General features: G+C 38.8%; 3 protein-coding genes across 5 annotated transcripts in view; 2 read left to right on the top strand and 1 right to left on the bottom strand.

The window, feature by feature from the left end:
• LOC141785941 (retinal cone rhodopsin-sensitive cGMP 3',5'-cyclic phosphodiesterase subunit gamma-like) overlaps positions 1-22453 on the bottom strand; it is a 34392-nt gene that overhangs the window by 3302 nt on the left and 8637 nt on the right. Inside the window, exon 1 of one of the 3 annotated variants that reach the window (XM_074664570.1) lies at positions 13924-13997. The exons of the other annotated variants lie outside the window; for them this stretch is intronic. The gene's annotated coding sequence lies outside the window, so the exon portion shown is untranslated. Of the gene's footprint in view, positions 1-13923; positions 13998-22453 lie in introns of those variants that run through there. 3 annotated transcript variants of the gene reach the window in all.
• Positions 4281-5403, top strand: LOC141810390 (retinal cone rhodopsin-sensitive cGMP 3',5'-cyclic phosphodiesterase subunit gamma-like). The gene is made up of 3 exons (XM_074697887.1): positions 4281-4321; positions 4825-4940; positions 5056-5403. The coding sequence occupies exons 2-3, from the start codon at positions 4837-4839 to the stop codon at positions 5171-5173; spliced, it is 222 nt and encodes a 73-aa protein (XP_074553988.1). The 5' UTR covers positions 4281-4321; positions 4825-4836; the 3' UTR covers positions 5174-5403.
• Positions 14165-19797, top strand: erp27 (endoplasmic reticulum protein 27). Its single transcript, XM_074664555.1, has 7 exons — positions 14165-14237; positions 15725-15810; positions 18596-18733; positions 18836-18952; positions 19097-19222; positions 19384-19581; positions 19756-19797. The coding sequence occupies exons 1-7, from the start codon at positions 14180-14182 to the stop codon at positions 19795-19797; spliced, it is 765 nt and encodes a 254-aa protein (XP_074520656.1). The 5' UTR covers positions 14165-14179.

The following is a 22453-nucleotide window of genomic DNA, read 5'->3' as shown; positions in this document are numbered from 1 at the left end:
CAGGGCGTCACTGCTCTTACATCACATGCTCCACATCCTCGTGAGGGCTAAGTTAGGGCACATGTTTTGTGTACAAACAAGCTGTAACAAGCTAGCCAGTCTTAATTTTGTCACTGTCATACATTCTGGAGCTCTTGAAGCGTCACTCAAGTGTCATAAATTCAGCTGAGTCAAGTCGTTCAGGTCAAAGATGTGTTCAGTAATAGCACACACAACACTTTTTATAACTTTGGGTTTAACCCTCTGCTCTTTGAGGAAAAGCTAACCACTTAAAAGGGTTACAAACTTAACACCTTAAAAAGAAGCCTAATACATGTTTGAATAAGTTTAGTAGAGATACAAACTCAAACTGTTTTTCCAAATGCAACAAAGTGGACATTATTATTTTTTTAATGAATAATAAATCTTTTTGCAGAATGAGAAACAACAGAAAGATATTTGAAGAGTGGATGTTTACAGTAGTTCTTTAGGAACTCAGAAAATTAACTGTCTTCACACAAATGTCCAGATTGTTGTAAATTGTGTGTTTATAGTGAAGTCAGATACCAAGATTATTGTGAAAGGTCTGAATGAACTGGATATTAACGATAACAATACATGCAGGATCAACTTTGGGTGAGATAAAACATTTGTGACATCAACACTCAATGCTTCAGTGAGTTACTGGTTGATGATGAAACAGATTGATGAGTGACCACTATGGATGAAAGAAAGAAAGAAAGAAAGAAAGAAAGAAAGAAAGAAAGAAAGAAAGAAAGAAAGAAAGAAAGAAAGAAAGAAAGAAAGAAAAAGAACAAAAAGCAAAAACACTTAATATTCCTAAAAAATATTGTGTCTTAAAATCATAAATCGTAAACTGTGTAGCAGGTGGTTACTACAAGAGAGACTTTACAAGAAGTCTGCATGTTTCATCAGATTACCTTTGTAGTCCAATAAATGGCCTAGAGTAAACAGGTTGATGGAAAAGCACCATAAAGAAAAACAAAAGTGAGAAACTTTGGAAAATAGTTGTTACTCAATTAATTTTCATCATCACTACTTTTTCTGTTCCCACATTTCTCTGTTATTTCTCTTTTATTTTATCGTTTTTGTGAAGCAGTTTGTAACCCTGTTTTGAAAAAAAGTGTATAATAATAATATTTTTTATTATTATAACTATTATTATTATTATTATTATTATTATTATTATTATTATTAGTATTATTATTATTATTATTATTATTACATGGTTCTTGTATTGTATTGTATTGGGTTCATATGGGTCGAAGCTTGTGTTCCATGCTTGAAGTTTGTGTTTGTTTTTATGCTGTAGCTGCCAAAGCACTTCGTAAACTTCTGATTTTAAAAAGTGCCACAAAATAAAGTCATTATCATTGTTATTATTATTTTTGTTGTTATTATTATTCATTCTAAACACCATTAAGATACAAAAAAGTTATTGTTTTTTCAACTATTCATTTGAAGAAAATGAGTAAACAGCATAAAGTGTAATCATACTACCTATACCCAACTTCCAAATGACTAAGTCATTACACCATGAAGTATTTTTTTGAGTTATGATGACACTTCTGGGAAAGTGTCACTTAAACTCTGTGAGGATGATGATTTGCAAACAAACTTTTTTTTATTAAGATGTGATGATGGGTTTTACAGTGTAGGTAGCAGTACGTTCTAAAACAGGGATCTGAAACTTGTGCCATGGAGGGCCAAGAGGCTACAGGTTTTCTTTCCAACCCATAACTCCACCAGCTGATTTCACTGATTAGTCCCTGCTCTTTGCTTGAAGGTGAAGTAATCAGTGAAATCAGCTGGTGGAGTTTTTGGTAGGAAAGAAAACCTGCAGCCTCTCGGCCCTCCATGGCACGAATCTGAGATCCTTGGTCTAAAAGAATGGATCAGAAATGCTAACTAAGTCAGTGTGGACGCTGATAGAGAAACAATGTGTCTGTGAACACTGAAGCTTCCTCTGGATCATTGATGTCGACTCCAGCTGCTACGACTATTACAGTCTTACTATCATCATCACTGCTACAACACCAGTGTAACACTTTATAATAACCATCATCTTTAAAGGATAAATAGAAAGTTAATTAAACATTAGTCAATAGTTATTTACTGGTTAATAGATATTTACAAACATTTTTTGTTAATCATGGCCAAATGTTTTACAAACCTTTAAGATGGTTTATAAAACATTTATAAACATTACAGAGACTCATGGACCAGATATTTGTTCATGGTTAGTAAATATTTCATGAAGCGTTTATTAACATTATTTAGATAGTTATTACTGGTGATTGATTGACTATTTGAGTGACTGTAAAGTTGCAGCTGATGCTCAAATAGTTATTGACCCTTTATAGATGATGGTTATTACAAAGTTTTACATCAATGTTGACGTATGAGCTCTGTCCATCTCTCCCTCTTTCTACACCTTCCCTATTCAGCCCCCCGACCCCAACAAAGTTGAGGTGGATGTCTGTCCGACAGGAGTCTAATTCTGTTCAAGGTTTTCTGTCTGTTAAAAGAAGTTTGTTCTTTCCTCTCAAACTTTCTAAAAATTACAAATGTCCCTACTCCTGGCGGGTTGAGAAGAGATCAGATACTTGTCTCATCTTCATGTTGGGTTTCTCTGTCAGTAATATATAGGAAGAAGGCACAGCAGAGGTTGTACTTCCTCAGACAGCTCAGGAAGTTCAACCTGCCCCAGGACCTGCTCATCATCTTCTACACCTCCATCATTCAGTCTGTCCTGTGCTCCTCCATCTCGGTTTGGTTTTCCTCAGCCTCCAAACACGACAGGCACAGACTGCAACGAACTGTCAGGGCTGCAGAAAAAATCATCGGAGCCAGCCTGCCCTCCATCCAGGACTTGTACAGGTCCAGGACCAGGAAGCGGGCTGGCAACATCTCTGCAGACCCGGACACAAACTGTTTAAACTGCTTCCCTCTGGTCGGCGTTACAGAGCTCTGTGCGTCAAGACGTCCAGACACAGGAACAGTTTCTTCCCCCAGGCCGTCACTCTGATGAACTTAACTGTTAACTTGCCATAAACAACATATATACCTCATGTACAGCCACAGTCTCTCTGTTCTGTTTCTATTGCACAACCATCTTCCATTCCCTGTTGCAAATTGCACATTTTTTTATGACATTTATTCAGTGCACTATTTCCCTAACTTAAATTGTGTATATATTTTTTATTTACTCTGTGCAGAGTTCTTTATTTAATATTGTAATAATTATTATTCTTTTTCTACTACTTAAACTCTATTTTTCTACTCTTGTTAAGTCTATCCACGTTTGTACTGAGAGAGAGCAGTTTAAACCGGAGTCAAGTTCCTTGTATTCTTGAAAATACTTGGCCAATAAAGATGATTCTGATTCTGATTCTGATTCTGATCACATTAGTGGTTTTACACTTGCTGTTTTTTCCGGAAAGCGTCCTGAGATAACATTTGTTGTGATGTAGCTCTATACAGATAAAGATTGATTGATTGGTTGGCTGATTAATGCAACAGAGTGCCTTAAAATGTGATTTTAAAGCACAGTAAGGAGACAAGAAATGTGGGGAGTAGAGATTGAGAGACAACATGCAACAAAGGGTTATGATCTGGAGGCGTACCAGCAGTCACTGTGACAAGACTACGGCCTCAGAGCAAAGGTCACGCCAGCCCAACTGGCAGCCGAGCTGTAGCGTGATTCTGACTTCAGATCAACTACTGATTGTAACTACATCTCATTTTACTCATTGTCTTTTCACACACCTCTTCTAGATTCATCTGTAGAAACTTAGGGCCCTCTGTCTTTGTTTTTGTGTAAGCAACGAGAGAACAATAGGAAAAGATGCGCTTACCATCAAACCATCACTTCACATTCACTGATTTCTCAGATACAGAAAATAAATGACACAAGTGACAAGAGTTTAATAAACGGGCTGATGGAGTGTGTAAGTTCCCACATTTCCTGACAAAGACAAAGGTGTTCATTGTTTTTATTCTTAGCTTCAACTTGATATTCCTATCTGCTCCTGACCCCGGCCAAAAGCGAACACCTCTATTTTCACTTCCACTGCAACAGGTTACAGACACGTCTACTTTGTATTTGTACCCGCTAGCCTTTGATCTCCTCTATTTGTGGCTGAGCTGGTACAGAAGGGCAAGCCAAGTTGGCACAAGAAAGATCCAGAGAGTGAACATCTGAGAAGATTAACAGCTCGGAGGAGTTTAAAAGGGGGACAGCCTGCCGGGAGGAGAGAAACCACAAACGAGAGGAGTGATAGAGACTCATCAGGCGGCATCAGGAAACACCTGAGAAAAGGTGAGAGGAAACTTCATTTTCTTAGCAGAGATGCAGATAGAGCTAAGTTTTACTGCTTAGACAATGTAACACTGTAGTCGTCTTTTCTTCAGTATTTTTGGGCTGAAATGAGACTTGAGACTGTTCCTGGTTGGACTTTACACAGAGTCAGGACAGCGTCTGCTGAAGCAGTCATTGGCTCTTTTTCCTACATGGATTTAAACAAGATTTTTGAGGATTATTTGCACATTTATAACTGATGCTAAATACCTTAACAGCTCTTTATCGAGTGTGCAAGCTGATGGTGGGGCTCACTGGTCCATGTAGCCAAGAGATCTGTCTTTTTTTGTGTAGCACTTTATAACTACAGAATAAGATTGTGTATATCAATACTAAGAAATGTAAAAGTTAAGAGCCCAGATTGAGAATGTTTATGCATCTGTGTGGAAATCAAGATGTTATTGTACACTGACATGTAGAAAAGAGCAACAGAGTCTAATCATTTTTCTTTCTTTCTCTTTCAGCAACTAATCGAAATGGCCGACGTTGCAACTCCCGCTGACAAGAAGGCACCACCAAAGTTCAAGCAGAGAGCCATGCGCACCTTCAAGAGCAAGGCGCCCAAACCGGGCCAGAAAGGGTGAGATGGAAAAAGATTACACAACAAAGTTGACGCAAGTCCATGTTCCGTGAGGTCAACATTCACTCCTTGTTTCCTGTTTGTCTCATCTCCTGTTTTCGCTCCCTACTCTCAGATTCGGTGACGACATCCCCGGCATGGAGGGTCTCGGCACAGACATCACAGTGATCTGCCCGTGGGAAGCTTTTGGGGACATGGAACTCAGCGACCTGGCGAAATATGGAATAGTGTAACCCTCCTCATTTTGTTTCCTTGTTACCTTGTTTCCTTTGCCTTTTACCACCATCATCCCTCATGTTTCCACCTAAAGACTCAACAGCCGAAGATGCTGTTCTTGTGCACTAGAGAGGAGGCAGCTTTTGATGATTTAGAGGTTTCGGCTGAAAATGTTCCCCAGCACTCGCGCTTATCTCACGCACTTTACTTACCCTTCCTAACGAGTCCCCAATTTTACCTTTTCTACTTTTCTTTCTCTCTTTTTTTGTCACTTAGATCTATTTTCTAATGACTGCTTCAAGTAAGGAGTGATTCTGTAAACTTCCCTCAAGGGAGAAAAATAAATGTGTGATTTGAAAGATGAGATTGGACTCGATGTGTTTCCACCTCTTCTCCTCAAAGCTGCCGACCTGACATACACAGATATCTATTTTTGTGTGTTAGTGATATCAAATCTATATTTTTATCACACTGTCTCGAACCGAATAGAGGAATGACTCTATAAACTCAATAAATGGTCATATTTTCCATACAGAGCATCTGTTGTTGTGTCCTTATTGTTCATTGGTCAAACTTTTCACGTTCAGGTCTCAGAAACTCAGGGAAAAGAACAACACATAAAAAAACACCTCGTTGGCTTTCTGCTCTCTAAATCCAGACATGTGCATAAAAACTCACTTATTTCATCACTGACACTTCTAAAGCAGACTTTTTTTATAAAAATAAACTCAGCTTCAAGGACACTACGGGGGTATTTAAAGCAGTCGCTGTAATGGCAACTAAGGCTGCCTGGTGCAAAGTCTGTTGGTTTTTATGTTTCTCAAAGTAAAGAGAAAGATTTAACACAGACCAACAGCTTGAATGTCAACACAAACACTGGAACAAAAGGTCAGGAAAAGATAAATGTCAAACATCACAACAGGGTCCCAACAATCACATTTCAGAGAGGTAAGACTCAGTTTGCTCTGAGATGGACTGAACTCACAGAATCAAGTGTTCAGCTGATAAAAGTCATCATCATGCGATCATTAAAGAGCAGAATGTGGCTCAGTGGTAGCGATGGTTATAAGTCAAATGGAAGGTTAGTTGGCTACATGCCGAGGCATCTTAAGGTAAGACTCTTAACCCCAAACTGTCCCCGGTGGCTGTGCCAATGTGTGAATTGGATTAGAAAATACTGATTTAACTTTACACAGCAGCCTCTTCCATCAGGACATGACTGTGGTGTGAATGGGTCATCGTGTAAAAGTGTTTTGAGGGGTCAGGATACTTGTAAAGTGTGACATAAACACTGTCTAGTTACCATTTTGACTATTTAGCTAAAGAGAAGGGACCACAAACACAGACTGAACACAATGGAAACAGGTTTCAGGTTGTGGCTGAAGGTGTTGTCCTCCGGCACACTATACTGTATGAAAAATAAAAGTTTGTCCAGTCAGATGCACAGCTCAGCTTACGGGACTTTCAGGCGCCCTACAGCTGTTAGAAAAAAAGCATAATGCCCACATCATATCCAATATTGCTTTGTGCTAGGCGTCACTCTGTTGGCTATGGCTGCCTTTTGCATCAGCTCTCTCTTCTTTGCCCGTTTCTTGTAATTTTTTTGTCTCTTTTTCGTCATCTTTGTATTTGGAGTGGATCATTACTTTGTACGGCTCATTTGTTGGTCATGGACACCAAACTTTTTGTGGCTTCAGTGATATTTTTACTACTTTTTCTCCTGTGTTGGTCTGGAGATCCTACATGCTGCATTGTTTACATGTGAACTCAGCTGTTAGCAGCCTGTAGCATGTCAATGCTAACTGGTGTAAGGCCTGATATTTCCCCACAAGGTGAGGAGAAGGAGGTGAGGATGAAGTGCTGGTTCTCAGGTGTGAGCTAAGAAGTGACCACATCAACCTGTCTGTCCATCCATCGTTATTGGGAACGTAAGATCTATCTCCAATAATGATAGACGAGCTAGCTGTACTAACCCAGCAACTGAACGAGTACGAGAGGGCAGAGTAGCATCATGCTAGTCACGGACATGGCTAACAGAGCTGACATCAGACACCAACACCACATTGGAAGAGCTTCACCTGCTGTGAGCAGACAGGATCCAGGAGACAGACTGAACAGACTGCTGAAGAAACTCAGTCCTGGACCCTGTGGAGGTGGAGGCTGTTTGACTGGACAATGATGGACAAGCTGTCATCATCTATTTTCTTATGGACCTTTTTGCACTTTCTATACACTTTCTTACTTATGTTTTCTTGATTGCTGCTGTGACTTCAATTTCATTGTACTTGTTACAATGACAATAAAGTTCTGTTCTATACGGCCCCCGCCAACGATCCGCTTCATTACTCTGCACCAGGAACAGACAGGTGACGTAGTGGAGACCACATCTATATGTTATACAGCCCTTCCTTTCATTACTAGTATGTTTTTATACATCAGGTGTGGCCACATCATGTGAAGATAGGTTTCTGGCGGATTTAGATTTAAGCCAAATGTTAACACCAGATAAAGGATAAACCTGCTACTGATAAGGACATCACGGTGTAACTCAGTCACTATGAGGTCATGAATCACCTCAGGCTGTGGCCAGTGAATGAAACTTTACCTTTAATGGTTTTATTATTTTCCTGCCTGGACACAGACTTTGTTTTGAGCTACTTAACAACATTAATGTAAGATCATTAGGCCTTTCTTGCTTTAACAGTGTAACAGTTTGTCAGTGCTCCTCTTGAGTCACATTAAAATGAGATTATCTGTCGGAGCCGACAGCAGTGGTCAGGATTATTCAGCTGCAGGTCACTCTCTGGCTGAGAGCTGCAGAAGCTGGTTAATAAAGGAGGAGGAGGAGGCAGCTCTTAGAGGCAAAATGTCTGTGACATGAGCATGTGAAACAATAAGAGAAGTTTCAGCTTAGAGCAAGTCTTATCAGCTTTGTATTCAGATCTGTAAAGACTCATGGTCATCAGGATCAATGTAAAGCTGTTTCTGGCATTAGCTACTACATGTTTTTTTTCCCTTGTTGTAGTTTTTAACTTATTTAAGAACACTCACTTTGATTTTACTCTTCCAGAAGTTTTTGAAACATCCACATACAAGCAAGTGATTTTTGTCAACTGTGTCTTTCTGAATCGAAAAGAAATGAAAACGAGACTTAAACTTTGGAAATTTATCACTAACACAAGCTGTTATAAAACAAGGACGCTTGCAATGCTCTGACTTATCAGGTCTTATATTGTGTCTGATCAGATGTTTTTACTCGAAATAAAACATGAACACTGGGTTTCAGTTTTTGCAGTGTGGCACCTTTCATACACAAAAGCATGCAGCCCAAAATGCTCCACAACAAGGTAGGAAGATAGAAGAATAAATGGAGCGCAACCATGAAAATAGAAGTCAATGAAAGCAATAAAACCAGTTAAATTTGAATAAAACTAAATAAATACCAGAAATTTTAACTAGTGTAAAATTGAAAATAACTAAAAAATATATTGTTTTGAATTTAAGGCCATATTACAAGGAAAGGTCTCAAGTTTCCTTTCTAAAATCTGGATAAAACTTGTGTACTTCAGTCTTTGCTGAGTCAGAAATTCACCCCAGAGATCAGCTCTGGCTCAGGTCATCACCCTGAAACTTAGACTTCAAACACCTGGAGGAGCATCAGCAGTTAAGAGACATATCTATGAAACATTTAGCTAAAATCAGAAGTTAATGTTTACAAAAACATAAGGCATCATAAGGGCTGCTGACCTTGGAGACTATTTGTGTCCTGCAAGAAGTTTACAGGCTTATAACTACAAGAAAATATAGAGCTGTGTGGCTCTGGGTCAGATATTGTTTGCCCAATTTTTCACACTTGGTACATTTATCTGAAAATAAAAAAATAAAGAAAGAAATAGCCTTAATGCTAAGAGAAGTCTTTAATCTTTATTCTGACACAAAGGTGCGACTTCGGACTCTGAGGCTTGACGCATTGGCAGCTTATTCAAGTGGTAAGAGGATTGGGACTCGCCCATGTGGGTCAGTGCGGACAGACAGACAAAGTACGGGAGAGTTGTGTGAGAGTTTTATTAGCCAGGATTATCCTGCTAACCCTGACCATGACGACTATTTACAGACAACACATGCACACAGTCCTTGTCAGAGAGCTAAACAAGCTTTTAACTGTATTTTAGATTTGATCACAGTTAGTGTGGAATAGAAAACAGTTTTAAATGCATCCCACTGTGGATGCACAGTGAAAATCATTGGATGTGATTTTGTTAAATAAAAATCTTTTTTTAAGTATAAATAAACTAACGCATGCAGCAGATACCTGCAGGGGCTTGGTGAACAAGCAGCTGAAATTTTGTTTCCTGTTTCCATTTTTAAAAGATAATTTTTGGGCATTGTTGCTTTCAAAATAGGAAAGCAAAGACGACAGGAAATGTGGGGAGCAGAGAGGAGAAGGATGTGCAACAAACGTCTGTGGCCAGGAGTGGAAACCAGTGACTGCTGGTGGACTATTGCCTCATGGGATGCTCTTTAACCACAACAGCACTGAATTTGAGGCACTTCTCCTCTTTGTCGTCAGGGTAGAATGAGTCAGAAGGTCTAAGACCCAGCTTTTACTGAATATTTAGCACTTATTATTGATTTTTTTTAAGGTTGAAATATAGTGTTTCAGCAATTGATTACACTTAGTTATGGTTACATTATTCTACATGGGGGAAAAAATCTTCTTGAATTAGATGGCAGCACCTGCAGCCAAATAACTTGTAACACTTTGTTGCACTAAGGTTTTTCCCTCCTCTCTACATTCCACAGCCTCTTAAATAATAACTTTTAAATGTGTTTCCTGTTTTCAGTTCAGCTTTAAACATTAAAAGCATGTAGAAACAAGCAGGTTGGGAGAGGTAACACCACATGATGTGAGATATTTACACTCTGAGGCTGTTTGAGACCAAACAGAGCTAAAGGTTGTGTAAGTGGTGAAGACTGACCAACAGTGACAACCATAATCTGAATACCAGTAATCCACACAGTTCTTGTTTACCTGCATTACATCACTGATCTCACCTCTACACAGAAGCTCTCTCTGACCTGCTGGGATTTCACACGCAGACTGAACTGAGCTGATTTTACATTTCGGATTCAGATCAAAACATCATATTTACACAGAAACGTCTTTTACATGCATCAAAACTGCAAACTGACCATCTTTTTTTTTTTTTTTTTTTTAAATCTCAGAGACAGATTAACAGTACTACAGTGTTAAAATAGTCAGATAGGAGAGGTTACATATGTATGTTGTGGATTTATGGCTTACATTTAAATGACACACTCTGAAATTAGCTGCATTACTTAATTTTTTTTACACTTTTTACACTTTGGATGTTTTCTGATAAAAACTATCTGTGAAATTATGGGGAAAAAACAGCAACATCATGAAGCTCTGACAACTTTTTTTTTTTCTAACACCAGATTTTAAACAAACATGGTTTTGCTAAAATGTGAGATTTCACAGGTTTCAGATTTTAATGTAGTTCATTAATTATTTTTTTAATAATAATAATAAAAACCCTGAGTTTTCAACTTTGTGAGTATGCAAAGCTCAAACGTAGGTCACAGTAACTCATGCTGCAGCTGCTTCTATCCGCAGTTTGCCAGCTTTCATCATCTGATGCTCACAGCTGTTTAATATCACTGACCAACCACAACGTGGTGGCAGATTGAGGACTCCAGGCATTCAACAAATGACATTAAAGCAAAGACCTTCAACACTGTTAAAAGTTAATCTTCACTTATTTTTCAAAACTCATCTTGCAGATCTATCTGCCTGATGTTTAAGACACATTCTTCAACCTGTATGTGCTGATAAACAGAGGAACTTCATCCTCAACAAATCAAGCTGTTACTGTTCACACACTCTCGGCAGCATTCACAAACCTGGCTGCTTTTGGCATTATCCTGAAGAAAACATCATGTGTCACCACAATCCTTTAAGTAGAAAAACATCAATACCCCTCAGTCACAGCTCTGCTCTTTGCCACTCTGTGCTCCAAAATGTGCCTTTTGCTTTTGTTTAATTGCAGCACCAAGTATATGAGTGTGTGGGCCTGTAATTTGAGCCTTAACTGTATCTCCTTCAAGCCGCTTGAACACCCGACACTCATCCACAAAGAATCCGAAATGGTCAATGACAACATTTGTTTTTTCATTCTGTATTTCTGTTCTTCCTCCCTCGCTTCATTTTTCAACCATGTCCAGTCTGCGTCGGTGTCAGGAATGCTATTAACACTGTCTTCTCTGCGAAGCTCCCTGCTGTTATAATTCAAAGATGTTAAAGTGCTGTTTGTAGCAGACAGACAGGAAGAGTCTGAACGCTACAAATAAAATCTTAAAGGAGATTTTTATGCAGACACAAAGAAGCTGGCAGTTGTAACAAAATTTTATTTCTGAAGTGGCCAGACTTTGAACTTTTTTTGACCAGAGTTTTGTATTGCATTGCCAAATTTCCTGAGATATAGTATCTGGTATGTAGTATATGGTCATTTTCATTTTTAAACTCTGGCTCAATCACTCATCTCTTCTCTGTTGTAAATTTTGCTCACACCACCTACCTCAGCCTCAGAAATACTGCAAAAAAAGTGCATCCTGTTAAAGCCCTGGTAAGTAGTTTTAGCTGGTCTGACAGTAAACAAGATCATGACCAGCACGAGACTGATAATGTCTACAGAGTAATTATTAATGCCTGTCAGATGAGATAATAGTAGATGCTAATAACAGCCTCTATTTTACATTTTGCATGACATATATCTATTTTTATATATGTTTTTTTTTATTTTTATTTTTTTAAAGGAGGATGATTTGTTTGTCAGGAAGCATGTCACTGACTGCTCGTTAAAAGAGATAACAGGCCCTTTGGTCCAAATTATACCATACTATACCAATTTTAGTTATAAAGCACTTTTAAAAACAACTACAGCTGTAAACAAAGTGCTGTACAGGTAGATAAAAATATTAATTATTACTAAGATACTTAAAGTACAATAAAAAAGCAATCTAGACTGCTCTGAAAAAAAAGGATCTTAAAACTTAGATAAAAAAAATAATCTCTATATTTTGCTCAACAGAGAATACTATAAAAATATGCTTTTAATTCCTTTAATTTAATTTCTAAAGAGCATAAACAGGTATTCTGCTTTATGAAAAATGAACTACTTAAAAGAAAAAAAAAGCAGCATCAGACTTTTCCCTACAAATGCTTTCATTCTGTTGTCAATTCACGAACAATGAGCAGTGTTTATGGTGCTGTAATCCTTCACTGTTCAGTGACCTTAGAGAGATGAAAGTGTTTGTGGGAAGAATTACTTCTCACCTGAGAAGTGTTCTCGCACTCTCACGTCATAGGTGTGTTCCCTGTGTTCAGAATAAGTAAGAGGTCTGTGACGTTAGAAGTTGTCCTAGTTTGAAGTATTAGTGTTTCCATGTCGGAGCTAAGCTCCATGAGAACAAACATCATACAAACACAAACACAAACACGTCCTCAAAATAACAGAAAGCTCAGCACAGCTCAGAGCTGCTTCACTTATTTCTGATTTAGTTTTGTACGTTTTAAAGTCTTACAGAGAACAATGTTTATGACTTAATGCGTCTTTTGATTACTGCTCCCAACAGTCTGCGTCTGCAGCCAGAGTCTGGACTTGGACTGAAAACACCCCACATGGTTTTAGAGTATATGAAAGAAATGTCTGGAATTTATTGACTTATAGGAGACGGTTCATAGAGTTTGAACTAAAAACTGTCGCTGCTTTCTTGTCCTCGTGAAGGTCACTGTATTTTTGTGCATTGAGCAGATGTTGTTTTTCTGCCATGTGGTCAACCAAACTGTTTGTTTTTTTGACTCTTTGTAAATCGGAAAATGCTAAAAAATCTCTTTGGTTTAGTTTAAAATTAAAAAGCTTTGCATTTCACTGACATGTTGAAGCAACATTGAGATATTTTAATGTTCATGTTTTTTTAAAGCAGCTCTTTGTGTCTGAATAAATGTATGTGAAAATCATTATAGCGTTTTTTTTAAAGCACATAATTTTATATTTTTGACTGTTTATACTCTTTTAATTGTGATCAGGGAAGACATACTGTAATGTAACCAAAAAAATCTCTTTCATCTGGTGATATCACTTCAGAAACATAAGATTTTGGAGGTGACTCTTTGGCTTATCAGGGATTCCTGAAGTGGGATCAATTTTGGTTTTTGAAGAATCAGATTGAAGCTTTTTCTCAAAGAGATCTAAAAAAAAAACTTCAGATAAAACTGGATACACTTACTCAATCTGAAATATTCATATTGCTGTGATCTAAATTTAACAGACATTGAGATTTTAGAAAAGTTTTAAAGAAGGGGATTCGTAAATAAACATAAAGAAAAAAGGAAACCTTGATTTCTCTTTTGCTTTCTTAAAAAAAGTCAATACATGAAAAAAAGTATACCTTGATACGTTATACTGAACAGTCCTTTTTACCACTGCAAGGCAAACATCATTCAAAAGGTGTCCAGAGTGAATGTATGGATTATGTGGAAGTTGTGTCCCTCCTGTGGTGAAGGAACCAAAATGCAGCCAGATTAAATCATCCGTGCTGAAACCAGGAAGGACTTTGATGCCTCAGTAACACCTGAGGTGAACCAGGTAGGTGCAAACTCTCACAGAGGTGAGAGGCAAGAAAAGATCTGTGATGTTTCAGTTGAAATCAACACCCCTGTCATGTGTCTGCTACTACTACTCACCTGTCCTCGTCGAGGTGGTGACACGTCATCCAAAGCCCCAGCACCCCTCCTCACACAGAACACCTGCCCAGTTCTCACGAAGCCGCCAATCACACCCCAAAGAGCTGCAGCGGCCACAGCCAGCTTCCATTTGGCAGCGGATCAGAGGCAGAGCAGAGGTGACGCGACTCTACGGGAAGAGTCAAACAGCTACATAGTCTTCTGGGTGCTTCTTGATCTGATCTCTTGGCTTCCTGTCTGTCACTTTGTTTGAAATATGCTGATCACCATCTGCTTCTCCCTCCTGCTGTCTTCTGTCATTGCCACAGAGAAAGGTAAATCAATATGCGTCCTCAACATGTTAGTCATGGTTTTATCAGTGGGGCTGAAACATTAATGATTTCACCTTCTACTTGAGTTAAAGCGTTGCAGCTGTACTGGGTCTGATATGTACTCTTCAATTCTGGTGCCCTGTGTTTGACATACTATAACAAATATTTTGGAAAGCATCAAGAAAAACTAGGATGAGTTCCCCTAAATCTTTCTATGAATCCACCCTATATTTCACAATGTAGTGAAATGATTCCCTCAAACTACAGTCTAGATGCAGGGTCTGCAAAGTTTACTTTCATAGGAGCAATTTCGCTTTGGCACACCTGGATTTAAGTCATTCAGGAGCCACAAAATCTACTTTATCTTCCCATTGAACACTAAAGTGTATAAAAATCTATACGAAGTGAAAATCTTGTGAATACAAAACAAGGTGGTTTTTGAATTTATGAAATTTAAAATGTGATGTCTCCTATTTATATTCTAAATAAATTTGCAAAAATGCCAAAAAAATTAAAATGTGAAAAAACATGCAAAACGTAGAAATTTGGGAAAATTTGCTGAAATGTTGAAAATTGTGAAAAAAAAATTAAAGAATCACAAACATTTGCCAAAATTGCAAAGAAATAAACTTAATAAATCTGCAACAATAAAAAAAAATCAAAATTGTTAAAAACTGAAAAAAAAACATACAAATTTGAAATCACAAACATTTTCAATTTTTTTTTTTTAAATTGTGATTTCAAAAACTTGCAAAAATGTTGATTAAATAATTTGCAAAATTTAGAAGTTTGAAATCAAAAACCTTGCAAAATTTTTTGAAATTTCAAAATTTAGCAAAATTTTTTATACAATTGTGAGGTTTCAAAAACTTAAAAATTTAATTTTTTGTTTGGAAAAATTTCTTATATAATTTTTTTTCAATACTCGAATAGATAACATAAATTATTAGTTCCGCTGCACTTGTTATCTTTTGATGTTTTCTAATGTCTTTCCACATATCACACATGTATATTAAGCCAGCACATTGGCAGTTAAATGAATCCATCCAGAGAGAATTAAAGTCTGTATTTTCTTCCAGATTTGTCTTTTTGTAGATTTAGTTATCTTCCCAGGGCTGTAAAACTTGGGGTTAGCCACAGGTGCATGGAAAGTCGGTTTGCTGTTGATGTTGTATGAGGTGAAGCAGGCAGATGTTCATCCCTTTCATGATGAGTTGTAAAACTGTAAAACCTTTTGTAAGTACTGTCATGATGAGATTTTTTTTAATTATTACTTTACTTTGGTGTGCCTACAAATTTCAATGAGTCTTATATCTGTGCTATGTGCTCCTAAGTAATGTTAGCATGTTAGCCCAGCAGCCTGGGATGCTTTCACTCAAACATCAGTATGTTAGTGTAAAGTCTGAGGACAGCAACATGCCAATGTTAGAATCTAACCCACAGCTTTTGGTTTCTCAGAATTCTCTGATTTTGTTTTCTTACAATTTTAGACAGCGCCCTTCCCAGGCTCAATGACAGCAAAGCTACCGAGGCCTTCATCGACTCTGCCGAGGTGGTGGTCATCGGATTCCTGGAGGTCAGAGAAAAAAAAATGTGCTAGAGACAAGAAGCCTGAACCACAGGCTCAAATGAGCTTTCAGACATTATTCAAAACAAGCCCACAGGAGCTGTTTAATGACTTAGTTAACTATGCAAACACGCGCCGCAAACCAGACATGATCAAACAGATTAGCTTGAAGTCAGACACGAAAGTGAGGGCTCCAGGAATAGAGCTTTTGTCTGCGCCGTGTTCGTGATGCTGTTGTCACAAATAGAGTTTGATGGAAGAATGTATTCCTGTCGGCCACACCTTTGGCAGTGTCAAGCTGTTAGGACTGAGGGTGGCTGGCTGTCCCGAAGAGGCCAGCCCTTTGGCCAGACACTGCATGCGGGGGAAGATGGAGGGTTTTTTCACAGGAAATACATATCTAAAGACTTGTGGGATTGGCTCCATCAGCCGGCATGTGAACAAGTGCAAAAAGCAGAGACAAGGTTCATGAGAGGGGAGTGGAGGAGAGAGGCAGAGAGCACATGAGGATAACTCAGAGCTGGATGAAGATGCTGAAGGCGAGGAGAGACCAAAATATTGTCTTTGTGACTCACTGGATATGATCACATATTACAGACCGCAAAATAATAAAACACAGAGGCAGAGCTCACGGCGCTCTGTCTCAGGGATAGTCGTGATTCACCTTCCTTTGAGTCATCTTCATCGCTCTGCATTTTACATAACATTACACTCCTGTTTTTCTCCTTCGCTCTGTCTCTGCACTCTTAACTCTTAAATGTGCACCCAGCACTTCATAGACAGATCCACAGCTTTAACCACTCAGGCAAAACGTTACTGTATATAAATAAAATTTAGGTTGGAAATGGTAAGATGTTATATTGATTTAAGGTTTAATATATCCATCCACAGTGTAACAATTTCTTTTATGAAAATTAACTTGGCAGAAACTGTATCAATCTGAGTGTTTGTATCTCGAATGGTGTTAATGTGGTTTTATTTTTAAAGTGAACCTGACACTGAGGATTTTTTTATTGTATCAGAACAAACTCAGACACTTTGGAATAAAAGATCCAAATATTAACAGTAAGAGTAGCTTTTGGCTTTAATGTATTTGAGTTCAAAACGTTTATCGATACAGGCTAAGCTAATGTCTTTCATGGATTAACAACTATTTTAGCTTAATATAATGTGCAAATGGATTTCTGCTGCTAACATGTAGGCTGTATACATATTTTGAAATCATAGTGAAAAGCTGAATATTTTTTGTAAGCAACAAATCTCACTTACAAGGTTGTCCAAAACAGAAATAAAATTTTGAGGAACTATATCCAAATTGAATCCCACCTCTCAAATCTTAACAGTTATGCCCACATTTTTCTTTTTCTCAAATTTCCCATCGCTGAAAAGGCAGGTAATACACATGGCAGTAAAATACTGGAATTAGTCTCTGTGGTAAAAGCTATGACACATTGGAAATGCTGATATATCACTAGGGATGGACTGATTATCGGGGCCGATATATGGCATTTTGAGGCGTATCGGCATCGGCCTTTTTTTTTTATCCGATGGTAAGAAACAAATTTAAAACTGCATTGTTGCGGCTCTGATGCAGCCCAGCACTGTCCCACCCACAGTACCATCTGATTGGTTACAAACAGAGCCATGGCTCGAGTAACAGCCAATTAGCAGGGCAGTTATCATAGTTATTACACTTACATCGAAATTTTGGAAAACTTTATTTGCTGTAGAAAACTTTAGCAATTTATTTTTGTAAGTTTTCATTTAACTTTGTAGAACATGCTGCTAAAGCTGGGAGCTGTTCAATAAACTCATGCTTAAAGGTATTTGAATGAAGTTAAGTGTTGGAGTTTGACTGAAAATTGATATCGGTTTCAAATATTGGTTACTGGCATCCTTGACTACAAATAATCAGCCCGGAAAAATCCATATCAGTCTATCTCTACTTATCAGTTACAGGAAATGCCCTCATTATAAGAAACTTTTATTTCAATATCTTAAATCTGTACAGTTGTAGATACACAAATGAGCTCTTCAGATCTTGTTTTCTAACCAGGCTATAAATATATATTTATTTTTGCTGCATAAATCAGCTTTCTGAATAGTCATGTATCAAGCTCCTGGCTGACAGTACATGTAACCACAAACCAATATAGTCTATATGGTGTCCAGTGCTTTTAGAGTCAGCCTCAAGTGGACACTTGAAGTACTGCAGTTTTCAGCAACTAAACATTAGGGATTAATATACATGAATAGTGATTTACTATTGAATAATCATTAAATAAAAGTAAAAAAAAAAAAAAAAAAAAGCTCTCGTGAGTGTTATATCATCTTTACAATGCATTTTTTATAGTCACCAATTGTAATCTGATATAACTGCCAGACTATTGAAAGGCATCTGATCACAAAAACAAAGTCGAATACTAACAGGAGAAAGAATAAATGGTCAGTTTCAGGTGAAACAGGTGTGACCCTGTGAGATTCAGAGCTGGAGGAAAAAACAGTCAGATTTCCGAGACAAAAGAGTTCTGGGAGAAAATCTTTAAAAAAGGACATCTAGAGCAAAAACTGCTGGATAAAACTAGAATATATACATAGCTCATGTCTTATGAACCTACAACTACTTGCACTGTCATTAAATGGATCTGTAGCTCCCTATATTTGCGCGGGGGCCGGGGAGCTACTCAAATAACTTATAACTTATAAAAAAGAAGAAAGAAATAATTTAAAAAGCATTATTCAGTGCAGTGATGAAAAAAGTCGTCTAACACTTTTCTCTATCCTGGTGTACCAGGACGAAGAGAGTGACACCTTCAAGGAGTTTGTGGCAGCTGCAAAGCGAGTTGACTCAGTCTCTTTTGCCATTTGCGCGGTGAAAGAGGTGTGGGCCGACTACAGCGTCTCCTCAGACACCATCACCCTTTTCAGAAAGGTAACCTTCGCTTTCATGACTCATCTTTTTCATGCACTGATGTGAAGAGTACTTTCATTTTGTGAGGGTCATAACAGTGTTAATGTGTGCTTTGTGAGTCAGGCTGATAACCACCAAGAGAACCTTGGTCTTGCCGAGGCCAAAGAGGTAAAAGCTGACGGTCTTGTTAACTTCATCACCATCAATGAGGTCCGATACGTCACAGAATATAACCAAGTGGTAAGTCTGATCAATAGTCTTTACTCGTTTATAAAAAATATAAAAATCATAACAATTCAAAATGTCTAGGTCTAGGCTTTTTTGAACACGACTGCCTGGTTCATGATGCTCAGTTTGAGAAATATGCCATTTTCTTCCCTTCAGACAGCCGTGGGTTTGTTCAACTCAGAGGTGAAGGCTCATCTCCTGCTCTTCGCCAACAGAGGGACTAAAGAATTCACTGAGCTCAGGGACAAACTGCAAACTCTCGCCCCTGAGTTCACAGGAAAGGTGTGAACAGCAAGAAACTCAATTTAACATCAAAACAGTTTGAATGTTTGCAAAAACCTCTGTTTTGACTTTGTGGCTTATCAAACAAAACATTGTACACTCCTGAGGTAACTTGATCTTATTTATGAGCATCTTCTAAAGATTTGAAAACTGTTTTCCAGTTCTTGTTCGTGCTCATTAATGGAGCCGTGAAGTCAAACTTCAAGTCACTGGGCTACTTCGGTCTGAAGACCCGGGACCTCCCACGAGTCGGGATCTATGACGGAGACTCTGACATGAAATGGCTCCTACCTGAGGGAGAGATCACTTCTGAACGAGTGCGAGAGTTCTGCCAGTCTTTTCTCAAAGGGGAACTAAAGGTGAGCAGCCAGTACGGTTTTCCCGAAAGCAGTCCAGAAGAGTTCGGACTGTTTTTGTTTTCTTTTAAAAGTCTACATCACTGAGCAAGACATTACCTTGATGTAGGAACAGGTTAAAAGGGATGAAGTTTTCCCTGAATTCTTTATTTTCTGTGTAAACCTTGTGTTTTTCAGGACGTGAAGCAAGCAGGAGCAGCACCAAAAACTGAGCTATAGAAGAACAAATGTAAATGAATCAATTTCTACAAAATAAAACGACAGAAAAGAAAAGGGAGTGTCGGATTTTGTCCTCCGTCTTTAACCTTTCCCTCGACACAAAGGAAACTATGCAATGAGAATATTTCCATGTGCTTCTGTTTATCGAGTGTCCTTAGTTATTTACCAGGGTTTGTTATGTTTTGTATGTTCACCCATGTGTGAGCCTGTCTGCGGCCTGGTGAGCCGCAGGTCACTGGCCACAAGTTGTAGGGTCCTGGCAGCGTTTGTTAGTCTGTCCACTAAAGTTATTGTCAAGACCACAACACACCGACCTCAGAGAGACTGACAGAGAGCCGACTGGGAAGTCAAGAAGCAGTCATTTCTCATGTGATTCATCCTGAAGAGAAGAAAGGAAAATGAAGTTAAAAAAAAAAAAAAAAAACATCCTCAGTGCAGGATGAACTGTGATGGAAACCCCCTCAATAAAAAAAAGTCAGAGGCAGTGATCACAGTCAAAAATCAAGTTTAAGAGATTTGACCCGGACATTTCAAGCTAACGGACGGCGTTTTTAGCACGAAGGGCTTCATTTCTTCAAAAAGAGCAACAGATGGGCTGTAGACATAGAATGAAAAGTTTGGGCTTGTCACAAAAATATTCTCTCGAGCGAGAAGGGAATTTCAAGGCCCAGACTGGGATTGGTCTAATTAGTAGTGTTGTATAGCGGGATACATCCGGCAGAATTGGGAAAGTCTGGCAGGTGGACATTTCTCAGAGACCAGATGGAAATATAAAATATGACTGGCATCAAGTCAGTGTTACATAAAGAGCCAACAAGGGTCACGATGGAGTAGTGGGTGAACAGTAGAGACTGTTGAGTTTTGAAGGCCAAGAGTCTCGACTCTGTTGGGTGTACCAGGGCTATAGAGTAACAGAGTCAGGGCCCGGGTTGTCGCTTCACCATCTGTGTTCCAGTGTCTGTAGCCACGTTTCCACCAAGCAGACCGGTTTGGTTCGTCTCAGTACGGCGCGCAATTTGTGGCGTTTCTGCTGACTTATCCCGGGATAGATCCTCAAATAACCAAGACGAGCCGTCCCACTTTTTGGCACCCTTTCGTACGGGTGCCAGACTGAACCGTTCTGCTCTCAGAAGGTGGAGCAACAACACTGCAGACCGTTGACTGGTCGAAAGAATCATCACTTACCCCACGACAGCGGCTGCATTTCTCCTGGCGGTACACGGACTTCTCTGAAACAAAGCTTGATTGTACTTTGTATCTAAGAGCTACATGCCAATCACAGAGAGGACGAAATGCTGTCTTCCATCCATGCTCTTTGTTTACTGTGTCACGTTATTCTTCTTCGTTGGATTGATTAGCGGGGTAAACTTTGTCACGCTGCTATGGCGTCGCGCTATTGTTTAACAGCTGCAGCTTTCTGCATCCGGCTAACGCACCGCCTACCATGAGAGGGCACAGTTTGCTGTGGAAACACAAACGGAATCAGGCTTAACTGTACTAAACGATGCCAAACCCCTGCTCTTCACAGTTGATCTAGTTTTGCTATTATCAAACTGGGGTGCCTGGTCGCCACTAGGGCAGTTTTGTGGTATGGATGAGGGTCAACAGTTCAACTCCTGAGGCAAGAAAATGATTTAGCTGGTAAGAGAGCAGCAGACTTGATCGAAAGTTCAACTATCTTGGGTCTTTCTAAGAACTTGTTAAAACTGAAGAAGTCATTTGGGGAGAGGTGAAACATCTTCAAGAACTCTACAAGTCCAGTTGCTGGATTGGATTAACCTTGGAATAATAGAAAAACACACAGGCAGACTTCTTGTTGTAGCACCACCAGCAGACCAGCTGACAGTGTCTCCGCGTTCTGGGACAAGATAATATAATATGCTCCCCCATACACCCACACCATAATTCAGCCACCTTGAGCCCAGGACAACAGACCTGGCGGACCTGGCTACCAGTATAGCAGGTGTTCTGCCGAAACAAAATGGTGAGAACGTAGCTGATCCCAAAACCGAAGCTTTAGGTTCATTGGTCAGTCTTCACACCAATCCCAGGTGAGGTTTGAGTGGAAACATGAGGACAGCAATAGACAAGATGAGGATTTGACACCAGCTACCGATATTGGTGGGTAATACTCTCCACAACCAGTTTCACTGCCTGTTAATGCATCTTCCACAGAATCAGAAACAAGCCACAGAAAAAACTGTTAACAAATCCTGTGTATTTTTGTTTTATTGTCTTGCAGAGGGATTTGATTTGATCTCCTGTTAGCATCAAAAGAATCTTGCTGGATTAGTCTAGACATCTGATTTAGATGCTACCTTATTTAATTTAGCATGGACACTGGAAATGAATCACAGTCTAGGGCAAAGTGTGTGTGGGCCAACTTTCCCATTGAAGATAAATGAAATGATAAAAAATGGAGTGATGAATCATTGATTTCTGATTTCTGTTCCCTTCTTGTGCAGTTTAAAACCCATGAAGCCTGATTCTTTCATTTTGAAGTGATTTGATTTTTCTGCTGAAGGATTTTTTTTTTTTTTTTTTTTTTTGATGCAAGTCTCTTGCTAAAAAAAAGAAGTCCATCCCCACAGGTGAGCTGGGAATTGCAAGAATGGACATCCAAAGGAAAAAAAGCTTAAACTTTCTAAAAATTTCT

This window comes from Halichoeres trimaculatus, unplaced genomic scaffold (assembly GCF_033239565.1).
Source record: "Halichoeres trimaculatus isolate MK-OKI-2021-1 unplaced genomic scaffold, fHalTri1.1 fHalTri1_scaffold_2, whole genome shotgun sequence".
Taxonomy (NCBI): Eukaryota; Metazoa; Chordata; class Actinopteri; order Labriformes; family Labridae; genus Halichoeres; species Halichoeres trimaculatus.
Note: the sequence above shows the minus strand (reverse complement) of the source record. Positions and strands in the feature narration are given on the sequence as shown.

What these genes read in the sequence shown, in the direction of transcription:
- erp27 (XM_074664555.1), top strand. Translation starts at nt 14,180, where the DNA reads ATGCTGATCACCATCTGCTTCTCCCTCCTGCTGTCTTCTGTCATTGCC. An exon ending in TGTCATTGCCACAGAGAAAG is followed by an intron (nt 14,238 to 15,724) that starts GTAAATCAATAT and finishes TTACAATTTTAG; the next exon opens with ACAGCGCCCTTCCCAGGCTC. An exon ending in CCCCTGAGTTCACAGGAAAG is followed by an intron (nt 19,223 to 19,383) that starts GTGTGAACAGCA and finishes ACTGTTTTCCAG; the next exon opens with TTCTTGTTCGTGCTCATTAA.
- LOC141810390 (XM_074697887.1), top strand. Translation starts at nt 4,837, where the DNA reads ATGGCCGACGTTGCAACTCCCGCTGACAAGAAGGCACCACCAAAGTTC. An exon ending in CCCAAACCGGGCCAGAAAGG is followed by an intron (nt 4,941 to 5,055) that starts GTGAGATGGAAA and finishes CCCTACTCTCAG; the next exon opens with ATTCGGTGACGACATCCCCG.